This window comes from Delphinus delphis, chromosome 4 (genome assembly GCF_949987515.2).
Source record: "Delphinus delphis chromosome 4, mDelDel1.2, whole genome shotgun sequence".
NCBI lineage: Eukaryota > Metazoa > Chordata > Mammalia > Artiodactyla > Delphinidae > Delphinus > Delphinus delphis.
Window position 1 is genome coordinate 34,612,576 of NC_082686.1, and position 17,714 is coordinate 34,630,289.

Below are 17,714 nucleotides of genomic sequence, written 5' to 3' on the forward strand. Positions count from 1 at the left end.
ACAAGTAAATGGTACTATATGTTGATGGGAGCTTGAGAGTGATCAAGAAGACATGAAAATGAAAGATTTCAATAAAATAAAGAATTAAAATGGTGACAAGCACTACTCTGTAAGGAACAGCCCATAGCTTGGATGCCAAAGCAAACCCACCCTAGTTCCATCCACTAACTACCACAAGTTAATGTCACTATACCTTTAGTATTTAAGGGTTTAGTGAAAATTTTTAGCTTCTTACAAGGATACAAATTTCAAATAAGATATTCTTTACAAAAATGTAAAACCACCATTAACAGTGTTTATAATATGGAATTTACATACGCACACTCAACAAAATATCTCCTAAAGATGAGATCAAAAGAAAAATAAACCTTGATGTTAGGATTTCTTAAAAAATCTCTTCTAAGTGCATTGAAGTGCCTCAAGGTCAAAGACGTTTGAGAAATGAAGTATTATTGTGCAGCACTTACTTGGAGATTCAAAATACACAATAGCTAATTAAAGATTCCAAGAATTTCAACTATAAAGAAATGTGTTGAACTTGATTTAATTCAGGGTTTTCCAAATTTATTTGAGCACTGAACACTCTTCATGTGACACACATGGATATCCTCCTGAACTTTCCTCCCTGGTGGATCATTTTCTATAGTAGTTACATGGAACAAACTGCTGTGACAGATCTGGATGCCACTGTTACTTCATGAATTAACTGAAATACCATTTGCTATATCTGGGAATAAAAGGACCTGAACTATTCAGTAAGTAAGACTCTGTAGAGATAACGAGTTTCATTTTTTACTCAGTTGAAAAAATATTTGACAGTCTACTCTCTGGTAGGCTCTGAAATACTGTGCTAAACAATAGGGTTACAAGATGTATAAGACCTATATTCTAAATTTGGGAGCCTTAGAAAACATAAATGTATTCATTCATTTCTTTATCCATTCAACAAATTTGTGTTTAAGTAAGTCAAGCACTGTTCTAGCCTTGAGGGATAAAGGCAGAAACAAGACAACACTGCCTTTGCTTTGCTGAAGCTTGTATTTTTGCTTGGTGTAGAGGAGAAAAGTAAACTAAATAATAATGCAATCCAAAAAACGATATAGTAAAATACACATTAACATGTAAGAGAGCAGACAGCGGAGGTAGATAATCAAATAAGAGCGTTTAACGCAGGGCAGAGGTAGGAAAGAGGATCTGGATTTGAGAAATAATTTGGTAGTAATATAAAGAGGAACTGTAATGGTTAGATGGATGTAAGTTCAGAGTTTGTATAATACATAAATTTGAGATTAACAAAGAAGTTGTGGAATAAACCATGGAAGTTATAAGAAATAATAACTAATTCTTATTATGTGCCAGGAACTGTTCTAAGAACTGCACGCATTTTTTTTGTGTGTGTGGTACGCCGGCCTCTCACTGTTGTGGCGTCTCCCGTTGCGGAGCACAGGCTCCGAACGCGCAGGCTCAGCGGCCATGGCTCACGGGCCCAGCCGCTCCGCGGCATATGGGATCTTCCCAGACCGGGGCACGAACCCGTGTCCCCTGCATCGGCAGGCGGACTCTCAACCACTTCGCCACCAGGGAAGCCCAGTAAGCTCCATTTTAATCATCGTTTTAGAGATGGATATGAGTACTAGAATATTTTAAATTATGTATGTGGCTTGCATTATATTTCTTTTGGACAGTGTTGTTCTATATGTTTCTCAGCAGGACTATTAGGTTCCTAGTTTACACACTTATTTTGTGCACACCTCACATATAATTTCCCGTTTTTCCTTCTGACCCCACCAGCCAGCAGCCTGGCAGTGCAGCAGTCTCCTGTACCAGGTGGTCAGCAGGGACAGCAGTACTGAGTGCCTCTCTCGCCACCTCTATGACCTGACAGTGTTCATCCCTTCATTTTATCACTAAACTCCCCGAATTCTCTTCTTTTACAGGAGATCTTAGATACCTCACTTCCGGAAAGTGCTGGGAAAAGATAAAGAGATGGGCAATTTCTAATAGCCTTTCAGATATAACCACACAAGCTGGTCGATGAGCCCATGGCAGAAACAAGGAGGAAAAACCGAAAGTCAAGCAAAGCCCGTGCCAGATTATTATAAGGCAACGCTTAATAATAACACTTTGTCAGAAGGAAGATATCAGGAGGACATGCTAGTCCAGCCTGGGCTCCAAACAACAAACATAAAGGTGTGATCTCCTTACTCACAATCATTGTCACAACATCAATGGCCATGTGAAATAGAAAGAAGAGACAGGAGATGGTAAGAACTAAGTGCGCCCTTCCTGCCTGAGCTAATCTAGGTACTGTTATAGCAAACAGCTTAGCCATTATACTGAAAAATTTGTCCCCTAACTCCATTATTGGGAAAGACTGAACAATCTGATTTAGAACCTACGTCCTGAGATTAAAATTCTGTTTCCCTCTCACAACAAAGTACCATAAGATATTATCCTAAGAAATAGATCAGAAGGCCCTGGATTTAAAAGGCAAAAGAATCAGGGTAGTTAATCCAATAACTGTTTAATAAAATGCCTTCCACACCTGAAAATTTTAAAAATAATAACAAGTAGAGGGATGCTTTGCTTATTCTGCATTGGAGGGGAACAAAGTACTCCACATAAATAAAATCTTCGCAGTAACGCTATTAAAAAATAGTTGACAGATAACTTTAACTTAATCGTTAAAATAGCCTTTAAAAATTTAACATTTTTAACGAAAATACTTTGAAATAACATTTTACTTTTTCCTAGTGCCTAAAAAGACATTTTTGAACATGACTTAAAGTTTTTTTCATGACTCACATTCATTATGATCAATTATTATACTATAGTGCAGTCTAATGATGCCCAGAGCAACAGAGTGTGGAACTGTTTGCTGCTGCACCTGAGGGGCCTCACATCGCTGTGCTTTCAGTTCTGGTTTCTGGCCTTGATGGGCTTTCTCCCTCTACCATTTCTCTTGGTTGTGATTTCTCAATACTGTTAGATGTTGATCACGCTAGGTCATTTCCACAAACGTTCCTAATTTGGGGCTTCTACCAAGAAAACAGTTGAATGTGCTTTTAAAAAAGAGTGTGAGACCACAACAAGTAAAGATTCACAGCGATTATGGCACATATTTGGCTCACGAAAAGTATTGTTATTGCTTGTCTTCAAGCCTCTAAGTACGTTTCAGAGGAATAGGTCGGCTGGTTAATCTACCCACAAGAAGACTGTGACAATGATATGGCAATGTTGGTAACAATGGCGATTATCATGACTACAAGCCAGGCACCAGGATAAGTGTGTCACTAAATCTTCACAATCACAGGAGGGAGATACAATTAGAATCTTATTTTACAGATGGGGAAACTAAATTTAGAAAGATTAACTAATCTGGTTGTGGTTACACTCTAAGCGGTGGAACTAGTATTTGAGCCCAGGCTGCTACCTAAAGCCCAGGCCTCTACCCATTCTCTATTATGCCCCCAAAAGTCAGTAACTACATTTATAGAAATTACTTACAACTTAGATGCAAGGCATTACAATAAATAAAGGTTACTGAATTTTAACTCTGTAGATTTCTTCACTAAATGTGAATTTTGATTTATTGAGCCTGATCTTAAAAGGCATTTATTTTGTTGATTCATCTGCTACTTAAAATAAAGGAGATGTCAACATAATTCTGCTGAGAGACAGTGTCATACTACCAGTTTAGGTTTATAAAATTCCCATTTATAATCCAAAGAAAGTTGAATTACAATGTTGTGTTTAAACTATAAAAGTATCATTGTCCTATTATCCTATCTGACTCAGTACCTAATTTACTACCTAATTTTGGAAGTTTCATAGAATCTGATACTCTCTTAACCCAAGGTACATCTCAGTGTCCAGAGATAGCCCTAGAGGCCCAGAGATTATATCAATCCCAAATGTGTGTTCCTTTGGTCTGAACAATAATTTCAAAATTTTAAATTAATTGCAGACATTTAAAAATGGGGATATTTCATATAAAATGTGGACTTCTGACTTCTCTCAAAGAACTGGAAGATGTGGCTTCACATGGTAACAACCAGCAGGAACTTGTGAGTAGGAGCCCCTTCTAACAAGACCTGTTTGCTCTGGGTTGCCAAGACCACCACCTGGCCTGCTTCCCTCAGTTACCTGCCTGGTTTGTGAGTTAAGCCCTGCTTTCATCTTTAGTAAAAATCTGAAAGTACAACTCCAAACTCTTCATAATATTCTATATTTAGCTTGTCATGCATTTTCAATGATGTTATTTTATATAGTTTTAATAAGTGCCCTGTGGTACATTATGAGCTCTTCATCCATGAAACCAAGATTTAAGTGTTAAACAGCTTGGTAAGATCAGAGAGGTAAAGGTCATGTAATTCTAAAACCACTTATTTTATATTATGTCAGATCTTTTATATCTTAACTATATGTAGTATTTATTATTATCATCATCATTTTGGCTGGAAGTATCTTTGATAGCTTTCTTCACTGAATTCAGTTCTAAAGAACAGGTAACCACACCAAGTCAACACTTTGCAGTGTCACTTTCATGGCAAACAAATTTGATGGTGAAAAGTTTATGAGACAGAGAGAAAGAGAAACACAGACTGCTTTACTTAAAATATTTTCTATAAGAAACAATAAATATTAACTTTACTTCCACATTTAATACATAAACAACAAATATATGACTAAAATTTAAAAAATAAGTATCTTTTTCAAATGTAACATGGTGATAATTGCAATAGAAAAAAAATAGGTAGGGACAAGAGATAGGAAATGGCAGAAGACTGAAGGAGATATTTTATTTCAGGTTGTCAGAGAAGCAAGTTCAATAAGGTAGGTAGGCACCTAATACCTCCAAATTGAATGATCCTTAATAAAGATTATCACTATAGTCATCATGACCATCATCCCTCACAAAGATCAGATGAACCCACTGAACAGCTAGTTGGCCTCATTTGCCATCCTTTACACAGTGCTGAGAATAGAGCTTAAGTCTTAGAAAAGTTGGCTATTATGCTGTTTTGTTTCCTAAAGCACTGGGAGAAAATGTTAACTATAACTGCCCCTGAGTTTTAGTGATGCTTTCAGCAGATAGAGAATTTTGAAAGGCTACACAGGCAAAGGTCTAATCTTGGGGAGATATTTTAAGCTGAAAAAAGACAATGAAATAAATCCTGAGGCTGATGGCTTGTCTTACTAACAGTGAAAGAAAAAGAAGCAGAATGAAGACCAAATAGAGATATCTCACCACCACAAAACGGGGATGGGAAATTCAGAAGTTTGAGAAAAATATGCCTGATCACTAGTCCAAATGAATTGGGGGGGGGAGGAGACCCTCAAAAATAAATAATTTTTATGTTACTTATAAATTATGTGCCCTTCCAAAATTTTAAGATACCTATATTTTCTGAAAATAATTGGCTCACTATAACATAGGTTATTTATCTGCAGCATAACACTAAGGAAATCATTCAGCTAGGGAACCATGAAATATCTCTTCATAACCTCAAAACTGCTAGTCCATAACCTAGAGAACAGACATGCTTAAACAAGTTGTTTTGTTACACACAGATAAAAAGAGAAAAATGGATTTTTTTTCACATTTTACCTGCTTGTTTAAAAAGGTCATAAGAAAAACCCAGATATTATTATTATAGACTCAACAAAATTCGCAGACTTAAATAAACAACCACTGAATAGGGACCTTTGGACCATTTTCACAAGCATGTACCATTGCCTGAAGTTAAAAATGCTGCTTTTGAAGCCATGCTCGACATTTTCAAATTTAAGGTAAATTACCAAGTAAGAAGAGTCCTACTTTAGAGTGAGTTTGCGTTTGAGAAGGTGAATGTTACAGGTGAGTAAGACCTAAATACTCAAGATATTTTCACGATATCCCTGTGCACTTAAAGTTTAGACTTGTGGGAATAAATGAGGTAGATAATACCAGGAACAAAGTTTACACAAAGACTGTAAATCCTTACTCCAGTGCTGTGCTTTGCAGCAATGGAAACCTTTCTGCCAGGCTGAATAATCTCATAAACCCTGTAAGAGAAGTAGTATTTCTACCACTCAAACTCAAATCCAGACAGATTAGATTGATATAGCAACTTCCTTAATCGCCTTTACAAAAGAAAATTAGCCTGTCTGAATTTTGAATCTAACTCTACCTTCTTTGAAATAGATTTAACCATTTGCCTCAATCAAGCTGAAATAAGGTTCTGGTTTAAACAAGGAAAAATTACTAAAAGGAAGAGAGAAAATTCTGTAAAAGAAGAAAACAGAAAGACTTTTTATGGGACATCCAGCATTATTAACAATCTTACTGTGAAATTTTAATATTCTTAATGAATAGGCTATGTAAGTTATTCTTAGTTTATTTTTAATTGTCCGACTCCCTTTGGAATAGTTAACTGTTTGCTAAATCTATGTCTGAAATTGTCTTTTAATCTTTCATCATTTGCTTTTTATTAAGCAAATAGGAAAGGTATTTGTCTAAAATGATACTGTATTATTTCAATTAAAAAAAAATTCAGTGTTCTGAAATCTATCCAAAGAAATTAAAACATATACTTTCTCTTAGGGTTTTGTGCTAGTTTAAATATACAGGAAATATCGTCTCCCTAAAGATATGACATAGGGTAAATGCTCAATAAGTTTATTCAATAAATTTATGAATGAATTGATCACAAAAAAAGTTTCTTCTTTAAAAAAAAAACTTTGACGTTAACCTTAATTTACCTAAGCACTTATTTGTAAACTTTTTTGACTGTGTGCCTTATCAGCACACTCCTCCATATGTGTATTTATTTTTTAATTGTATATATACCACTTTAGTAATATATTAATAGATCCACAAAAAGAAACTAAAAATAAAGATAAAATAATCAAGGTCTGGTTAAACTTAAAATTGCTTTGATAGGTGATTTTAATGCTCGTCCTGGCTATAATAGTTCACTAAAATACATAGATATAAATGAAAGAAGAGAATCAATGGCTATCTTTATTAAGTTATAAAACTTTTTTTTTCCCAACTCCTTCCACTATCTACCATCTTTCATGAAATATGGATTGTATATTTCATTTTCCCTGAAGTTAGTTAGGTGATCTTGCCAATTAACCACAAGGTGATTAATTTATATTTATAATTATATTTATAAGCATAACCAATGGGCTTAAGACAAACTATAATTGGAACAATTTTAGAAACTTGGCAAAAAATGCTCCAAGATTCATGTGTATGCAAATAAAAGAATTTTTATGACTGAAATCATTTGTGGCAATAAAATCACGAAGATGGAAACTTTTTCTTGATATTTTCCCCAAATGGTTTCCCCATAGCTAAACTTTCTTTGAAAGCAGTTACTTCAAGTTAACTGTTAAAATGTCACCTATACCCTGAAGGGAGTGAGTTTTTTGTATTTGTTTTATCCCAAATTTCTGATAAGCATATGCATAGAAATTTCAAGCATATATATCTAGCAATGTATCCTAGATGAATCTAAAACTTTTCCAGATAATACCTGTTTTCAACAGAAGTTGAACACATTTACCCTTTTTATGCTATTTTTCTGTGTTATTGTGGCCATTTCTACTATAGCAAAAAAGAGTGATTATTTCACCCAATGGCCTGTTGCTTTTTGTTTTTTGCTTTTAAGAAATCATAAAGCAGCATATGACTTTAAAGCTCTCTTAAAAAATAATATTTTAGAGGTTTCTATTCATGTCCTGGATGCTTAGTTTTTAAATATCCTGCTAATCATAATGGTGTCATATATTCATTAATTAATATATCAATGAACAATAATTCTTAAATTAAGGTTCATCATTAATAATTGATTGTTGTGATGTAATATCATATAAATATATGCCAAAATTTTCTTTAGAATTTTAGTACCTATGTTTATGAAGGCTTATCCAAGGAATGTAAGATTGGCTTGACAGGGCTTCCCTGGTGGCGCAGTGGATGAGAGTCCACCTGCCGATGCAGGGGACACGGGTTCGTGCCCGGGAAGGTCCGGGAAGGTCCTACATGCCGCGGAGCGGCTGGGCCCGTGAGCCATGGCCGCTGAGCCTGCGCGCCCGGAGCCTCTGCTCCGCAACAGGAGACGCCACAACAGTGAGAGGCCCGAATACCGCAAAAAAAAAAAAAAAAAAAAAAAAAGATTGGCTTGAAATTCAAAATCAATAAATGCAACTCACTATATTGACAAACTAAAAAAGAAACATCACATAAGATATCACAGAATATTTAAGATTCAAATATCCACTCTCAGAAGGGAAGGCCCCATGAATTTCCTTCCACATTCTAACTTGTGGAAAAGACCTAGCAAGAGTAAGAAGATCCACATATTATAGTGTATGTACTAAAGGATATTTTATTCCATGTGGTTATGACCTTAAAAAATCAAACTGGATTCATTTTTTGTTTCTGAAAGGAACTCTAATAACTCAAGATAAGAGTATCTTCCTGCCTAATAGTTGTCACACTACAAACTCATGCTGACAGAATATGATTACACTACTTTTGTACCCAAATGTAAGGTTTGGGGGGTCGGGGAAATGAGCATGAGCTCTACTATGCTATCTCCTTTGAGATTCATATCTTATCTTTGAAGGAAATACTCAACAAAGAAACTGTTCTCATTCGAAGCTTTAGTAAAGGTTACGGTATAATAATTGTGAAGCTCCACAAATTGTGCAGTTGTCTTGTTATTTTATCACGTGCATTTACATAGTGCCAGACACATGCAAAATACAATTTAAAACTGAGACCATTAAATTATATCCATTATTTCTCACTCTAGAAACTTCTGAAACTTATGGGTGACAGATTTGTCAAGAAGTTCTCTTTACCAACTAAAGAAAGAACAACCCGACCTCTGTTATGAACTGTCATTAGTAATTTAGCAGAGCTAGAAGGCAGTTCAGCCGAGTAGACAGAAAATTAAAACATGGGCAGCTCCTGATTGGAAATTTATTCATAACAGGTAATGAAATAGCACAGTCAGGATCTCTGGTGTTACTCAGAGTGAGAGATTTAATTCTGATAACTCTGATGATGACACTTGAATCAGAGATTATAAATGGTGACAGGTTGTGACATACAGATAGAATGAAATGAGCATCAGCAACATATCTCTACAGAAGCTGATTCTATATAAGATCAACATTTTCTTAATTTCAAAAATTATTACAAGTTTTCAAAAAAGAGGTTTATTAGGGCCTTAGGCAAACCCTGTACCATTTTTATATCTACTTTTCAATGGAGTATAATATTAATCAACATATCAAAGGCAAGGGGTGAAGTATAAATTGTTGTTTATATCTTAAAACATGAAGTATAGATTGTTGTTTCTGATTTCATCTGGATAAGGAACAAGCCCAAAATTATAGACGAATAGCTATCCTAGGTATAGAGTAATAGTAAAGGTTTGGGTTTTCCTGTGTTTATATGCATGAAAAGAATACACATTAAGTGCAGCCACATAAAAATAATGTTATTTGTAAAGAATAATAATTTTTATTTTGCATTTTCTATGCCTTTTTATATTTTCTAATTAACAAAAATGGCATTATTAGTTTTATAATGATTAGTATATTTTTTGAAAGTTGCCTATTTCAGACAAACTCTCTACCACAGAAATACAGCTGAGAAAAATAACAATATTTCCACATAGGTATTTCAATACATCTCTTTTGAATTTGTGAATTGGCATATTTACTGTGTATGGTTAAAACTTGTTAGATGTGGGGATTTTAAAACTTAGCCCTAAAATTCTTTAATACTCCTGTCAGTGAAATAAAAGGGTCTATGCCCCTTGAATCTGTAACTGGACAATAGCTTATAGCAGAAATGATGCCATGTCAGTTTCCAGACCCAGACCGTAACATGGAAGAGAAGAAATGTCACACTGACCTATGCCCCAATTGCAGATCTGGAAGTAAAATAAACAACTGCTGTTGTCCGAAGTCACTAAATTTTGAGCTGGTTTGTTAAGCAGCAATAAATAACCAAAACAGCATCGGACTTTCATCATGAACACTGATTATAAAAATGGTTTTCGCATTACACCAAAACAATGTTATATTACATATGCTATAACTAGTCAGAATAGAAGGAAGAAAATGTAAAAAAAAAGAAAAATGCAGTACACTTTCATCAGGCTAACATAAATTTTATCAATAAAGTTTTTAATAAATTACAACACAGTATTGAGAAAATAATTCAAAGAATTTTAGAATCTTTAGTATGTTATAAGTTGAAAAACCTAAATATTACAGAATTATTTGCTTAAATTTGGTGATTTAACTTTTTAAATTTGGTTTTGTAGGATTTATCTATATTGTTTAATGATGTTGTAACTAAAAGTATAAACCTATATAGAAATACTAATTCTATAAAAATTAGAGAATTTAAATATTGTCAAATAGAACCACATATTGAATAGTAGAAATACATTTTAAATGGAACTATATTTACGGAGGTCTAAGCCTACATGACATAATGCAGCCCCGAAAAGTCATGATAAAAAATAACAAGCTAAAATCATACTACATGTTATTTACCAAAAGTAAGCACCTTAGAAAGATTAATAGTTAATTCAATAAAAAAGAAACTAAGTATTGGGTTGGCCAAAAAGTTCATTCGGGTTTTTCGGTAACATGGAAAAACCCAAACAAACTTTTTGGCCAACGCAATATTAAATATGCCTTAATTTCGGTAATATAAACAATAGAATTGTTTTAAGACAATTATGTATAATTCCCTTTCCTTAGAAAACTGAATAACTTTAAATGGACTTTGAGAGCTCAGGATACAGAAAAATACCCTATAATAAATATTTTAATAAAATAAAGAATCATTTTATAACATAAAAATCCACCTACTTCATGCATTTCTTTTCAAGACACAGTTCCACAGCAGAATAGTTTCAAAACATAAAAATTTAACAATTTTGTGTATTTCTTTCATAAGACACAGTTCTACAGGATAGAGTCAACATTATTCATCCAAATATGAACCAGAAGGTTCAATTAATTGTATTTCTTGTCCACAAGCTACTTTGACAAGATTTACTCAATAATGAAATTGTTAAGAATCATATCACAGAATTAGCACAGGTTCAGTCCCTTTTACTCATTATAAATCTACAGTATAAAAAGCAATATTCAAAAGGTGACACAAATACAAAATACCTTTACAGAGGGAATTGTATTAATCCCAAAACTCTGCCTCCTCTTATAATGAAAACCTGAGAACCAGAATGATTAATCGATTTGTACCAGAGTGAAACTAGGCCTGGAACCCTGCCACCTGCTTCTAACTCTTGTGTCTTTTCTCATATATTATGCTGCTTCATCTGGCACGAGTGATTCCTATACAGCTATGAAATATAAAATAATGCATGATAATAAGAAAAGAGTGAAGCAAAACAACTTCCTCCATATAAAAGTCATCTAAAAAAAAAAGTCATCTAATTTATGCTGAAACATTAGAATTTTTCATTTTATCAAATTCCTTGCTGAAGCATTTTTCTACACTGTTTTCCAGATATGTGCATATTTATTTATGGTACAACATCCAACAGAAAATTCATTAAACTCTTTCAGAAATAATATAAAAATTAGTTATACATTACTTGACACTCTGCTACTTTTAATATGCCTGAAATCATATTTTCATTATATTTTCACTTATGATAAAAAATGGATACAAGCTGATAGTATTTTTTATTTTACAACATTTTTGCCATATTTTGGAATTTAGATTTAATCACCTAAAACACCCTTCTAATTAGATGGGAAGTCAGAGATGTATTTAATCTTAAGGAATTGTTTTAGCACTAAGCCTTAGTTTATTATCTGTGAGATGGTCATAACAATAGTACTTACCACATGTAAGTAGAATTGTTGTGCAGAATAAATAAAATATGTAGCTAATATATCTAAATCCTTGGCACCATACCTGACATATTACATACTAATAAATGTTAGTTGTTATTATAGCTTAGCTGCAACCAAAAACATGGTAATATTAAGATTTAGCTGCGATCAAAAACATGGTAATATTAAGATAGCAAAACATAAAGTATGATTTTTAAAAAATGGCCTACTTAAAACAATGTGTATTCTTCTATTAAAAGGTGATTTGCTATGTTTAATTCAAACTGATAAAGTACTTTTTAGATATCAAAAAATTATTCACATTAACCTTTTAAGGGGCAATATAACCAATATATGTTAAATAGCGTATGATTTGTAAAACCGAAATTTAGTGCAACTTACCATTAATACATGTGCTAATCAAAACAAGGTAAATTCTATTAGTATGTTAAACAGTTCTCATAAATTTTTTTAAAAAATTAAGAAATTAAATACCAGTGAGAGAGTACACATACAATGAATTTAGTAAAATTCCTTGAATTATTATTATTTTTTATTTTTTTGCAGTACACGGGCCTCTCACTGTTGTGGTCTCTCCCGTTGCGGAGCATAGGCTCCGGATGCGCAGGCTCAGCAGCCATGGCTCACGGGCCTAGCCACTCCGCGGCATGTGGGATCCTCCCAGACCGGGGCACGAACCCATGTACCCTGCATCGGCAGGCAGACTCTCAACCACTGTGCCACCAGGGAAGCCCCCTTGAATTATTTTTTAAACAAATAAGACATTTCCATATTCTATGTACGTACCTGGAGTAGGCAAACAATCGACTATCCCAAAGATTATGATTCCCTCTAGGTCCGTAATGAAAGTAACAGGACTCTGTCCCATCAAACATATTCAATCCATCTTCTGAATTTTTTGAGGCATGGCTGTGTACCACATCTAAGAGGACTGTAATACCCATTGAGTGAGCTGTGTCAACCAGTTCTTTCAGCTCTTCAGGCGTTCCAAAACGGCTTAAGGTAAAGGAGACAGCAAAAACAAGATCACATCATATTTAAACCAAACAGCCAATCATTTACTGAGAATCAATTGTTTTACCAGCACAGTACTAGATACTTCAAACGTACAAATGTAGTATGATATAATACTTAGATATAAATCAAAGTTGCTTAATAGTTGTTATTAGGCATTTTTAAAAGCATTCAATAAAAAAATAAATCTGGCTGTTAATTGTAGATTTATAGCACAATGAAAATTCACATTTTGAGTAGGTAGATAGTAAAATTCCGCTTCTCTATACTCAGAGCTTCTGATTTCCATCACCAAGCCTAGCTAGCTTGAGGGGTATGGTCATTCCTGTCCACATACCTGGCCATCCCTTTAAGCATGCATGGCTGGGATTGTGAGCGCTCTTAGAATACTTCTTTGAATATCCTTGGTGCCTTAATTGAGGCCATTTCTCCTGTACTACTTATTCCCAGATTGGAATGCCTCAAGTACCAGCGGGTCCTGTCATCACCCAAGCCGGAAAGATGGGCAGCTCACATGCACGTGGGTTTGTGTTAAAAACAGTTTTCTAGTCAGCGTGAAATAGGAAACAAAAATCACTCCCAAGAGGAAGGCCTTTCTTAACCTATATAAAAATCTCAATACTGCAGTCTTCCATAGCATCAACTTTTGCTTTTAAATAAAAAATCACCCTGGTGATGAATTGTTTACTATCTCTCTTCCTCACTAGACTATATGTCCCTTGAGGGCAGGGGCTCTGACCATCTGGTTTCCCACGCTACAGTACAGTGCTTAGTATGCAGTGGGGCTCCTGATAGCAGATTCCATGGAGCAGCGAGCAAATACTCTAGTGTGGCTGGAGTGGAATAATCAAGAAAGAGATGAGCTCAGAGAGTTGGCCAAGAACCAGATCACATGTGGCCTCATGGATCAATGTAAGGCATTTGGCTTTTATTCCGAAAGGGACAGGGAATCATCAGAGTTCTGAGCAAGAGAGTGACATGATCTGACTTTCATTTTAAAAAGATGACTTTACATACTGTGCAGAAAGTGGTCCACATGTGTGGGGGGGAGAAAGCTAGGGAAGGAGGACAAGAGAATAGAGTGACCAGTTACAGACCTAATGAAATAATGCAGGTGAGAAACAGCAACTTGGACCATGGTGGTAGCAGTTGAAGCAGCCAGATTGGGGATATATTTTGAAGTTACCAGTGGCTAGGTTTTCTGATAGCTAGAATATAGGGGTGGGGACATAAAGGGAAAAGTCAAGTATAAGGCAGATGGCTTAAACAATTGGAAGATGGAGATGTCATTTATTATGTTAGTGAAGATAGCAAGAGAAGAAGGTTAGAAGATCAGATCAGATATTTAATCTGGAACAGGTTAGGAATGAGATATGTATTACATACCCCAACCTCAAATAGGCACTGTTTGGAGTTCACAACAGAGGTGAGGACTGGAGAACTAAATTTGGCAGTTGGCATATAAAGTGTATTTGAGGAGACTGGTTCAAGATGGTGGCGTACAAGGACGTGCTCTCACTCCCTCTTGCAAGAGCACCAGAATCACAACTAACTGCTTAACAATTATTGACAGGAAGATACTGGAACACACCAAAAAAGATACGCCACATTCAAAGACAAAGGAGAAGCCACAATGAGATGGTAGGAGGGGCGCAATCCAAATAAAATCAAATCCCATAACTGCTGGGTGGGTGACTCACAAACTGGATGACACGTATACCACAGAAGTCCACCCACTGGGGTAAAGGTTCTGAGCCCCACGTCAGGCTTCCCAACCTGGGGGTGCAGCAATGGGAGGAGGAATTCCTAGAGGATCAGACTTTGAAGGCTAGCAGGATTGGACTGCAGGACTTCAACAGGAATGGGGAAAACAGAGACTCCACTCCTGGAGGGCACACACAAAGTAGTGTGCACGTTGGGACCCAGGGGAAGGAACAGTGACCCCACAGGACACTAAACCAGACCTACCTGCTAGTGTTGGAGGGTCTCCTGCAGAGGCAGAGGGTGGCTGTGGATCACCATGAGGACAAGGACACAGGCAACAGAAATTCTGGGAAGTACTCCTTGGTGTGAGCCCTCCCAGAGTCCACCATTAGCCCCACCAAAGAGCCCGGGCAGGCTCCAGCGTTGGGTTGCCTCAGGCCAAACAACAAACAGGGAGGGAAACCAGCTCCACCCATCAGCAGACAAGCCAATTAAAGTTTTACTGAGCTCTGATCACCAGAACAACAGCCAGCTCTACCCACCACCAGTCCTTCCCATCAGGAAACATGCACAAGCCTGTTAGATAGCCTAATCCAACAGAGGGCAGAGAGCAGAAGCAAGAAGAACTACAATCCCGCAGCCTGTGGAACAAAAACCACATTGACAGAAAGAGAGACAAGATGAAAGGCAGAGGGCTATGTACCAGATGAAGGAACAAGATAAAACCCCAGAAAAGCAACTAACTGCAGTGGAGATAGGTAACCTTCTAGAAAAACAATTCAAACTAATGATAGCGAAGATTATCCAGGACCTCGGAAAAAGAACGGAGGAAAAGATTGAGAAGATGCAAGAAATGTGTAACAAAGACCTAGAAACATTAAAGAACAAACCAACAGGGATGAACAATACAATAACTGAAATGAAAAAATACACTGGAAGGAATCAGTAGCAGAATAACTGAGGCAGAAGAAAAGATAAGTGACCTGGAAGACAGAAAGGTGGAATTCACTGCTGCAGAACAGAATAAAGAAAAAAGAATGAAAAGAAATGAAGACAGCTTAAGAGACCTCTGGGACAAAATTAAACACAACAATATTCGCATTATAGGGGTCCAGAGGGAGAAGAGAGAGAGAAGGGACCCGAGAAAATATTTGAAGAGATTATAGTTGAAAACTTCCCTAACATGGGAAAGGAAATAGCCACTCAACTCCAGGAAGTGCAGACAGTCCCATACAGGATAAACCAAGGAGAAACACGCTGAGAAACATAGTAGTCAAATTGGCAAAAATTAAAGACAAAGAAAAATTATTGAAAGCAGCAAGGGAAAAAAGACAACACACAAGAGAACTCCCATAAAGTTATTAACAGCTGATTTCTCAGCAGAAACTCTACAAGTCAGAAGGGAGTGGCATGACATATTGAAAGTGATGGAAGGGAAGAACCTACAACCAAGATTACTCTACCCAGCAAGAATCTCATTCAGATTCAATGGAGAAATCAAAACCTTTACAGCGAAGCAATAGCTAAGAGAATTCAGCACCACCAAACCAGCTCTACAGCAAATGCAAAAGGAACTTCTCTAAGTGGTAAACACAAGAGAAGAAAAGGACCTACAAAAACAAACCCAAAACAATTAAGAAAATGGTCATAGGAACATACATATCAACGATTACCTTAAATGTGAATGGATTAAATGCTCCAACCAAAGGCCACAGGCTCGCTGAATGGATCCAAAAACAAGACCCATATATATGCTGTCTACAAGAGACCCACTTGAAACCTAGGGATACATACAGACTGAAAGTGAGGGGATGGAAAAACATATTCCATACAAATGGAAATCAAAAGAAAGCTAGAGTAGCAATACTCATATCAAATAAAATAGACTTTAAAATAAAGAATGTTACAAGAGACAAGGAAGGACACTACATAATGATCAAGGGATCAATCCAATTAGAAGATATAACAATTATAAATATACATGCACCCAAAATAGGAGCACCTCAATACATAAGGCAACTGCTAACAGCTATAAAAGAAGAAATCGACAGTAACACAATAGTGGGGGATTTTAACACCTCTCTTACACCAATGAACAGATCATCCAGACAGAAAATTAATAAGGAAACACAAGCTTTAAATGATACAATAGACCAGATAGATTTAACTGATATTTGTAGGACATTCCATCCAAAAACAGCAGGTTACACTTTCTATTCAAGTGTACACGGAACATTCTCCAGGACAGATCACATCTTGGGTCACAAATCAAGCCTCAGTAAATTTAAGAAAATTGAAATCAGATCAAGCATTTTTTCTGACCACAATGCTATGAGATTAGAAATAAATTACAGAGAAAAAAACGTAAAAAACACAAACACATGGAGACTAAACTATAGGTTACTAAATAACCAAGAGATCACTGAAGAAATCAAAGAGGTAATCAAAAAATACCAAGAGACAAATGACAACAAAACATGATGACCCAAAACCTATGGGATGCAGCAATAGCAGTTCTAAGATGGCAGTTTACAGCAATACAAGCCTACCTCAAGAAACAAGAAAAATCTCAAATAAACAATCTAACCTAACCTAAAGGAACTAGACAAAGAAGAACAAACAAAACCCAAAGTTAGCAGAAGGAAAGAAATCATAAAGATCAGAGCAGAAATAAACGAAATAGAAACAATGAAAACAATAGCAAATATCAATAAAACTAAAAGCTGGCTCTTTGAGAAGATAAAAAAAAAAAGATAAACCATTTGCCAGACTCATCAGGAAAAAGAGGGAGAGGGCTCAAATCAATGAAATTAGAAATGAAAAAGGAGAAGTTACAACAGACACCACAGAAATACAAAAGAATCATAAGAGACTATTACAAGCAACTCTATGCCAATAAAATGGACAACCTGGAAGAAATGGACAAATTCTTAGAAAGGTATAACGTTCCCAGACTGAACCAGGAAGAAACAGAAAATATGAACAGACCAATCACAAGTAATGAAATTGAAATGTGATTAAAAATCTTCAAACAAACACAAGTCCAGGACCAGATGGCTTCACAGGTGAATTCTATCAAACATTTA

General features: G+C 35.7%; 1 protein-coding gene across 1 annotated transcript in view; it reads right to left on the reverse strand.

The window, feature by feature from the left end:
* The window catches only part of GBE1 (1,4-alpha-glucan branching enzyme 1), a 292,212-nt gene that overhangs the window by 127,404 nt on the left and 147,094 nt on the right, over positions 1 to 17,714 (reverse strand). The window contains exon 7 of the mRNA XM_060010479.1: positions 12,697 to 12,906. Within this exon, the coding sequence (XP_059866462.1) occupies positions 12,697 to 12,906 (210 nt within the window). The remainder of the gene's footprint in view (positions 1 to 12,696; positions 12,907 to 17,714) is intronic.